Source organism: Corylus avellana, chromosome ca11 (assembly GCF_901000735.1).
Source record: "Corylus avellana chromosome ca11, CavTom2PMs-1.0".
NCBI lineage: Eukaryota > Viridiplantae > Streptophyta > Magnoliopsida > Fagales > Betulaceae > Corylus > Corylus avellana.
The window spans coordinates 18,442,651-18,451,879 of record NC_081551.1 but is presented as its reverse complement, the minus strand read 5'-3'; the positions used below and the strand labels follow the sequence as shown (position 1 = coordinate 18,451,879).

The window sequence follows — 9,229 nt, the reverse complement described above, 5'->3', positions numbered from 1 at the left end:
GCTTTGTTAGGTTCATCCCTCTCTTTGTCTTGATTTCATCAAGCAACATCTATGGCAGTTTTGGTCTAAGCTTATTGCGGTGGGCATGGTAATGTGAAATTGAGGAGATCTCATAGTTAGGGATTAATGTATCAATGGTTGAACATTAGATTCGGAGAAAGAGAGGAAGCTAAGAGATCTGGCAGTGTGGGCGGTCGATGAGAGAGAGAGAGAGAGAGATAGATAACTTACCGGCATGGGTGGTGACATCCGGCATCTAGTTAGCGGCGGCATGGTGGGTGGTGTAACTTGGGGGGTAGATGTGTGTGTGTGAGAGAGAGAGAGAGAGAGAGAGAGAGGGTAAGTTGCCGGCATGGGTAGTGGCGCGGCGGCGGCTGCGTAATGGATGGTTAATGTGAAAAGTAGATGAAGAGTTTTTTTAGGGTTTAAATTTGGTATGATCCGGTGTTGTGTTTTCATTTTGTTATCTTGTTCCAAAATGAGGTGTCAACCTCTTATTGGTAGGCACAAAGGTCTTGATTTATGCCAAGACCTTATAGAAATTATTCTCATTTAAATAATTTTGAATATAAAATCTTGAGTTTTACGTGTTAGATATTCTTATTTGTTGAAAGAGAATTTAAATCACATGTTAGGAGAAGTGTTAAAATATCAATTAATTAATAAAACTTAATATTTCATATCAACTTAAAATTTTGGAACTAGTAGTATTTTAACATAACACAAATGCCATCTCAATTATGGTATTTGATGAGTACTGCTATTTAATAGACTCTCATATGACTGAAAATTAACCTTTAGATCAACAAGGATTTGTAAAAATAAAAATTAATGATTGATATTATCATAGTTGTAAGAGAGTCTACTAAACATCATTTTTTGTATTTGAGATATCAAAAATATTATTTTTAACCTATTTGACTGATGTCGAATTTGACTTGCACGCCGTACCAAAAAAAAAAATTATAATATATATGTTGTAGTTTTTTTCAGCATTTTAGATTTATTTTCATTCTCTTTATTTTTCGAGAAAAATTTAGAATTAAATAATGAACAGTTAAAAAAATTATTGAAAAGCTTTTTATTTATTTATTTTTTTTTCACAATTACACCAAATGCTACTGTCCATATATGTAGTGAATAGTGAACGACTGAGTTGTATATTAATTGAGAAGACAGCAAGCAGGAGGAGCTCTGCTTCAGAAACGCGTGTGAGAGAAAGATAGAGAGAAAGAGAAAGATCGATCAGATGGCGAGTAAGGTGGACTCTTTTGTGAAGATCCCAACGATTAAGTTCACCAAGCTGTTCATCAATGGAGAATTTGTTGATTCCATTTCAGGTTTTCAATTTTCTACATCTCTTTCTTCTGCTTAATTACTTCATACGTTTAGATTTTTCAGACAATATTTTCACTCCGATGATACCCCATGTATTCCGACATGTAGTTTATATTAAGATACTAGGCTGACTATACATGCATAAAGTTTATATACTAATTAATTAAGGCCCAAATTAAAAAGAACTAAAAAGAGAGAAAAAAAAAAAAAAATCCTGCTAATCTATACATATTCGACAGTATGCCACACAACTAATTAAATTATTATTCTTTGACCCAACAAGAGGCTACAGAATTTATGAGAAAGAAAAATAAAATAACAGGGAATGACCTCTTTCCCATGAACTCCATTAATGATCTAGAAGAAGCACAAGCCACACGGCATATATATGAATGTCTTCAAAACTTTCTCACGAACTTCATCTGATCCATTTGTGTTTCTTTGTGTTGATTTTCCGTTTTCGTCACTATTTTCATTCGAGAAGTATTACACAAATCTTTTGTTTTTTGTTCTTATCAAATTTACTACTGAATATATATATATATATAGTTCCAACAAAAACAAAAACAAGTTACTAGGAGTACGTACATTTATGCATGTGCCTCTGTCATATGCTGTCAGCCTTATCTTCAGATCGAAAGCAACACCCACCGCCGTCACTAAATAAATTTAGTAAACTATGTATGGTAAACAATCAATCGGTTCAAGGTTTTTGAACTTGAAAGTATAAGTAATATTATTAAATATCCAACAAAACAATTTTTTTTTTTTTTAAAAAAAATTATTTGCATTTGACGTCCATTTCGTTTCGTGTGTAATCTATTTATCGTCTATAGGTACATGGTGCATAATCTTCCTTGACGTGACATATCTCATCCCTTGTCATTATCTATCCTTTACTAATTGATTTGCTATCTTCCCTTCATATTTGTTTGACTATGGGATTCTCATTTTGATATTGTATTTAAAAATTTATACATCAATTCCACGATTGAGTTTTAGGGTGGTGGATCTAATAATGTAACACGTACAAGAGGATGTTTTTCATAATAATTTCAAAAGAAAAATACTAAACCTACCACTTACATACAATTGTTTTACAATTTATTAACACATGTTAGCATGTTATTGGAGGATTAAGGTGCTCTCGAATTTTTTAAAATATGAGATTCTCAAATTTTTAATAGTCCAAACAAATGTAGAAGTTTGTGTGTTACGAAATAATTAATTTTTTTGGGTAAGTTAATTCTTTTAACACTTAACATTTTTACTAATATTTAAATAGGGAAAACGTTGGAGACTATTGATCCAAGAACAGGAGAGGTGATAGCAAGAGTAGCAGAAGGAAATAAAGAAGATGTTGATTTGGCCGTCAAGGCTGCCCGTCATGCTTTCGACTCTGGCCCATGGCCTCGCTTCCCTGGCTCTGTATGTACTCTCTATTCTTAATTTTTCCCATCTGGTTAAATTATTAATTTACAACCAAAACAAAAAAAAACAAAAAACAAAAACAAAATTGTTGGAATATATTCTGATTTTATATTATTGATTTATATAATTTCCTATTATAAGTCGATTTATGTTTTTATTGTATAAGTTGATGAGTTTTTTTACTAAGAATACATTAATATATATACATATTTGGAGACCACACTAGCCCAAAAGCTTGAACTAATACATTTGGGTCCACTTAAGTATATTAATTACTATTTTTCTTTATACTTTTTCAATGTGAAACTCAATACTCACAAGTACCGAGACATAGGTCCTTATATAACCTTTTTTTTTTTTTTTTGTGGGGTTCTTAATCATTATAAGGAGAGAGCAAGGATAATGATGAAATTCGCAGACTTGATTGATCAAAATGTGGAAGAACTAGCTGCCTTGGATACTATTGATGCTGGGAAATTGTTCAGTGCGGGTAAGGCCATGGACATTCCTTTGGTATCAAGTAATCTTCGTTACTATGCAGGTGCAGCTGATAAAATTCATGGAGAGGTACTGAAAATGTCTCGTCAATTTCATGCACACACATTGCGTGAACCTATTGGTGTGGTAGGACACATCATTCCTTGGAACTTTCCAAGCACCTCGTTCTTCATGAAGGTTAGCCCCGCTTTAGCCGCTGGGTGCACCATGGTGGTCAAACCTGCTGAGCAAACACCTCTCTCGGCTCTCTATTATGCTCATCTTGCTAAGCTTGTAAGTTTAGATGATTGAGTTGCACACTTATGACTAATGATTAATTCATACATTATTCATATTACTGATATTTTTTGCATTACCATTTTGGTTTTTCTTGTTTAAGGCTGGTATCCCTAATGGAGTGCTCAATGTTGTAACTGGATTTGGATCGACGGCTGGGGCTGCGATTAGCTCTCATATGGAAGTTGATGCGGTAATTTCTAGTTTTTCACTAAGCGTTTGTCTTCGTGTAAATATTTCGAGGAAATTCCATGGCAACTTCATTGCTTTGCATGTGCTCTTACATCAATTCTATATATGCTTGCTCTTTCTTTTTCAGGTGAGTTTCACAGGCTCCACAGAAGTAGGACGCAAAGTAATGCAGGCAGCAGCAACAAGCAATTTGAAAGTGGTTTCGCTTGAATTAGGAGGCAAGTCTCCCCTCATAATTTTTGATGATGCCGATGTAGATCTAGCTACTCAGCTGGCTCTCACGGGCATCCTACATAACAAGGTGAAGTGATTTTTATTTCATTGTGATATACAATTAGAGACGTACTATAAATCATTCTTTGGTTCTTCTCTCATCTTTTCATTTTTCAAAATCATCATTGAATCTTTGGGGTCCATGTGTGTCTCACATATAGACCCAACAAATCTAATAGTGATTTTGAAAATTAAAGTAGAAGGATGAGAGATGGACTGGGAAAGGAAATAAATTATTTCTCATATAGCTATAGTTTTGTGTCCTTCATTTTATCATAGTATTAAATTCATGTTCTTATGACATTTTTCTAGTATCCTATTAATCTTATCTGCTAGCTTCACTCACGATCCATTCGTGCCATGGACAATCTGTCAGGTATTCGGTCACACAATTGATGAATAGCCTTCTTTTTGGTGTCAATCTACAGAGTGTAGATAATTGAGTATTATTTTTTAGTAGTCTCATGTATAATTAACATACAATTGGATGGCGTAGCAATAAAAATCAATATTTGAATTATCACTTGTAAAAAAACCATTACTATTATATTAAAATTTAATAATGATCCATCTCAAATCCAAAATATTTTTAAAAGCCACGTCAGGTCAGAAAATGTGATGAAATAATCTAACCTCACTTGACCTCCTCATCTATGACTCCATTCAATTCCAATATGGTTTGATCAAGCCCAACATAGCTCGACCTTACTTCATTTGACCTTGCTATTTCCAACTTGATCTAACTCGGTGCGATGGATCCCATCCTAGCCCATCTGGTATAACCCGATTCACCTGAACTGAGCAGCAAAAGGTAATAATTGGGCTCAACTATGCAAACTTTTCTTAAAAGGTTGTAAACTCCAACGTTGTATCACAGTGGAAAAGCCCAAAATCAAAATAGGCCCAAGGTACGTCCATTAATACTTTTTATTCTTAAATGGCCCGTCTTTGAGATCAACTAATTATTAATTTTGCTACCGATTTAATTATATAGCTCTTATTTCTACACGTTAATTGCTTATCTTTGTGGGATATATATATATATATATATAAGCAAGATTGTGATATGCAACTATGCAAGATACCATTAGGTCCACTTGATTTAGACGGGCCATAAGTTAGGGGAGAAGGATCATCTTCATTTCAAAGGAAATTAAGAGGAGTTGGTCCTCCTTTCTATAAGGGTAGAATAGTCCCAAAAAAAGATAAAATAACCATTATACCCTTATAAAATAAGAGACCAGCTCCTCTCTATTTCCTTTGAAATGGAGAGGAAAAAAAAGGAGAGGATCGGGTCCTAAATTAGGAAACCTTTATGAGCTTTTCCTCCCTTCATATTCTATACTCGAGTCTTTTAATTGTTTCCCTTGTCAACTTGGAAAGTAAAGCTACTTTACCTTTTAATAATGGTGGGTCGGTCTCATATTCATGGATATATTCTTATCTCTATTAAAGGAAATCTCGTTACTTTTATTTTTTATTCCCATGGATGACTTTATATATATTGAATTCGAAAAAAAGTTACAAGAGATATCCTTCTCACTTTTAATCGATATGGATAGAAGAAAGAGTAAAAACTCCTAAAGAAGACGACTTTTTCTATATAAATACATAGCATTATATTTTGCTTAATAAATCCGAACTTTTATAAATCTCGTGTTTTAGGATGGAGGTTCACCCAAAAATATGAGATTGATTTTAAGGAGACCCATCTTTCAGATTTACACTAAATAGAAGTTAATAAAGGAAGTCTATATATAGATAACCTTTTGAGTCGTGATTGGGAGCACGCCTGGCGTGCTTCAACAGTGAAGCACGCCAGGCACAATTTTTTTTTTTTTTTTTTTTTCAAAAAAATTAAAATAATAAAATAATAATAAAAAAAAATTTTGTGCCTGGCGTGCATCACTGTTGATGCATGCCAGGCGTGGTCAATATCTTTACCCTAACCTTTTTCAGGAATATGTTCATCCTCCTCAAGAGTCTTTTGACTTTATCGTGCGCTATGTAGCCTTGAACAAGCCTTATGAATTTATTTGTTGTGCCAAATTTAGGTCTACCATTGTAAATATATTTGGGTTTATTTCTCCAGCTTATATGATTTCACATATTTTTAACTTTATCATTATTTTTCAGGGAGAAGTATGCGTGGCAAGTTCTCGTGTTTATGTTCAAGAAGGGATATATGACGAACTTGTGAAGAAATTGGTTGAAAAGACAAAAGCTTGGATAGTTGGGGATCCTTTTGATCCTAAAGTTCAACAAGGACCCCAGGTATGATGAAGTGAGGCTTTCAGAGATCTTAAAACTACAATTGACCATTGTATACAATATTGAAGATGATGTGTCATTAACAATCAGTCTTTTCTGATCTAAATGTTGATTTTTACTGGCATATTATTCCAGTTGTATTACTAGCATTACTCAATATAAAACGCAAAGTAAACAACCAATTTTACCTTGGTAGGGTTTCAATGAAAATGCACATTTTGCTGTGTGTAGGTGGATAAGAAGCAGTTTGAAAAAATCCTCTCCTACATTGAGCATGGCAAGAGAGAAGGAGCCACACTGCTAACTGGGGGCAAATCCTTGGAGTTGGGTGGGAAGGGATACTACATTGAGCCTACAATTTTCACAGATTTCAAGGTATATATTCTTCATTTTACATCATGGGGATCTTATCTGGTTATTTTTAGTTTTTCTTTTTCTTCATCTGTTATTGTTCTTGATGACTTGGGCAGGAAGAAATGCTTATAGCCAAGGATGAAATATTTGGACCTGTTATGGCCCTCGCCAAGTTCAAGTCAGTACATATATGTTTTTAGTTTCTACTTTTTCTTTCTCTAACTTCAACTTTTGCAATAAAATGATTTTATTTAGCAATTTTAGCTGTAATAAAAGACCTAGCTAGCTTCTTCATTTTTTTTTTCCTTAATCTAATTATGAACAATTACAGAACAATTGATGAGGCGATTGAGAGGGCAAACCAGAGTAAATATGGGCTAGTGGCGGGCATTGTGACAAAGGACTTAAATGTGGCTAACACCGTCTCAAGATCAATTCGTGCAGGTACCATTTGGATCAACTGCTATTTTGCTTTCGATAATGACTTACCTTTTGGAGGGTACAAGATGAGCGGATTTGGAAGTGATTTTGGATTGGATGCTCTTTACAAGTATCTTAAAGTTAAGTCGGTTGTTACTCCCCTTTATAATACTCCCTGGCTTTGAATTAATATCAGCCCATCAAACAGGAAATAATGTGTAAGAGGTGTAATAATGTATAATAAACCGAAGTTACGTGTATTTATGAAATAATATGCGTAAAAGGTGTAATAATGTATAATAAACCGAAATTACGTGTATTTCTGCAATAATATGCGTAAGAGTAAGAGGTGGGTGTAATAATGTATAATAAACAGAAGTTATGTGTATTTGTGTGACTGGATGGACTTGTTTATATACTAAATTTTTGTATTTTTCTCATAAATAGCACAATCGTTTCCAATTTCCTTTAGGCCATTGTGTTTTTATGATTATTGAGAGAATTAGGTCACTGGTTTGACCAATTTTTTTTATTTTTTGTAATTATTTTCGTATTATTTTAGGTTTGTTAGTTATTGGAAACTTACCCAATTTTCGTTTCTTGGATCATCAACTTCTTCCCTTCATATAACTTTTTTTTGCGTTTCTAATTTAATTATTAAATTTTTTAATTTTGACAATTGAGCAACAAATTTAAAAACTAATATAAAATAAAAAATTTCAAGATCACGTCCAACAGACAAAAAAAAAATAATAAATAAAGAAAGAAAGATCAATAATTTGTTACATTCTACCTTTCATTACCATATTTCCATATCTTTGTACATACAAGTTATTTATTCCATCAACCCTCACCACTCTTCACAAAACCAAAAGACAAACTACAGAAAGGATCAAAACCAGGAAACAACACATATGTCCAAAACCAACACCAGTTACACCGCCGAAATGCTACGTCGTTTCGAGATCAACGATCACTTCCCAGTCTTTCCCCTCAGCTTCACGCCCAGAACCTTCTCCATCTTCGCCAGTACGGCCTGGCTCGGAACGGCCTTCCCGTTCTCGTACTCCTGAACCACCTGGGGCCTCTCGTTGATCTGCTTGGCCAGGTCCGCTTGGCTCATCTTCTTCTCCAGCCGCGCCTTCTGTATCGCCTGCCTCACATTCGACGAGACCCGGTCCAGCGACGCCGGCTCGCCCGCCTCGTCCAGCTTTCTTGCGTTGACGACCGGAGCCGCCTTCTTGTTGGAACCGGCGTCCGCCTTCCTGATCGTCTGCACCGGAGCCCCGGCGCGCAGGGCCTGGTTCACCGCCTTCGGGTCGCGGAGGTCCTGGGACTTGGTTCTTGACTTGTTGAGCACCACGGGCTCCCAGTCCTGGGTCATAGCCCCTGGGTATCGGCTTGGCATCGTAGCTAGCTAGCTCTGAGAGATAGAGAGAGAGGAAATGCTTCAAATAATAGAGAAAATGTGAAAATGGTAGGGAAATCAATTAAAAATAATCGAGAGGGGGGTTTATATAGAAGCTGAGGTTCTGGAATGTTCTCAAGGCTTCATGTTTCTTTTTGGGGAAATTTTAGAAAGTACCCTGAACTTCTAGTCAATTTGAAAAACCTCTCCTGAATTTCCAAAACTTTCATTTAAGCCTCCTAAACTTTAGTTTTCTCTCACTTTTGGACCCTTTTAACATTAAACTACGTCGTTTTGTATCCAAAAATTAAACACTTACCCAGCCCAAAAACGACGTAGTTTAATGTTAAAAGGGTCCAAAGTGAGAGAAAACCAAAATTCAAGAGGCCTAAATGAGAGTTTTGAAAATTCAAGAAATTTTTTTCAAATTGGCTGAAAGTTCGGAAGAGCTTTCTGAAGTTTCTCCTTTCTTTTTATCTCGGGAAAGTTCCGGGGCGGTTACGCTCTCTTGTTCATCTCGTTTCAAAATGGGAAAATGATTCTTGTAAAATATCTGCCCGTTCTTGACGTGGAAACCAGTTATTCGTCTCTGTTGCTGACCTGGACTTTTCGAACGCTCGCCGTTCCTCAACAAAGGGTAAACTTGACTTCCTATCTATTTTATTTTAACTCGTTCTCTTTTTGTGTTCCTTTGTATCCATTAAACACTTGCCACGCAATTGAGTGCAGAGATTCCAGTTCCGGATGAAGGGTAATTTTGGCTTTTCG

The 9,229-nt window shown here is 35.2% G+C and overlaps 2 protein-coding genes across 3 annotated transcripts; one reads left to right on the top strand and one right to left on the bottom strand.

The window, feature by feature from the left end:
* Window positions 1-1,182: 1,182 nt before the first annotated feature.
* Window positions 1,183-7,499, top strand: LOC132166135 (aldehyde dehydrogenase family 2 member C4-like). 2 transcript variants are annotated; one of them, XM_059576908.1, is made up of 10 exons: window positions 1,183-1,340; window positions 2,624-2,766; window positions 3,157-3,336; window positions 3,445-3,540; window positions 3,647-3,736; window positions 3,863-4,036; window positions 6,145-6,282; window positions 6,511-6,654; window positions 6,750-6,811; window positions 6,965-7,499. In XM_059576908.1, exons 1-10 carry the CDS (start codon window positions 1,250-1,252, stop codon window positions 7,236-7,238), a joined length of 1,392 nt encoding a protein of 463 aa, XP_059432891.1. In that variant the 5' UTR covers window positions 1,183-1,249; the 3' UTR covers window positions 7,239-7,499. The 2 variants fall into 2 exon arrangements, with proteins under 2 accessions (XP_059432891.1, XP_059432890.1); XM_059576907.1 differs by having other exon boundaries at window positions 3,157-3,540.
* A 320-nt stretch (window positions 7,500-7,819) lies between these two features.
* On the bottom strand, window positions 7,820-8,573 carry LOC132166354 (multiprotein-bridging factor 1c). Its single transcript, XM_059577155.1, has one exon. It carries the CDS (start codon window positions 8,459-8,461, stop codon window positions 8,027-8,029), a length of 435 nt encoding a protein of 144 aa, XP_059433138.1. The 5' UTR covers window positions 8,462-8,573; the 3' UTR covers window positions 7,820-8,026.
* Between the last annotated feature and the right edge of the window lie 656 nt (window positions 8,574-9,229).

What these genes read in the sequence shown, in the direction of transcription:
- LOC132166354 (XM_059577155.1), bottom strand. Translation starts at nt 8,461, where the DNA reads ATGCCAAGCCGATACCCAGGGGCTATGACCCAGGACTGGGAGCCCGTG.
- LOC132166135 (XM_059576907.1), top strand. Translation starts at nt 1,250, where the DNA reads ATGGCGAGTAAGGTGGACTCTTTTGTGAAGATCCCAACGATTAAGTTC. An exon ending in ATTTGTTGATTCCATTTCAG is followed by an intron (nt 1,341 to 2,623) that starts GTTTTCAATTTT and finishes ATATTTAAATAG; the next exon opens with GGAAAACGTTGGAGACTATT. An exon ending in CTCATATGGAAGTTGATGCG is followed by an intron (nt 3,737 to 3,862) that starts GTAATTTCTAGT and finishes TTTCTTTTTCAG; the next exon opens with GTGAGTTTCACAGGCTCCAC.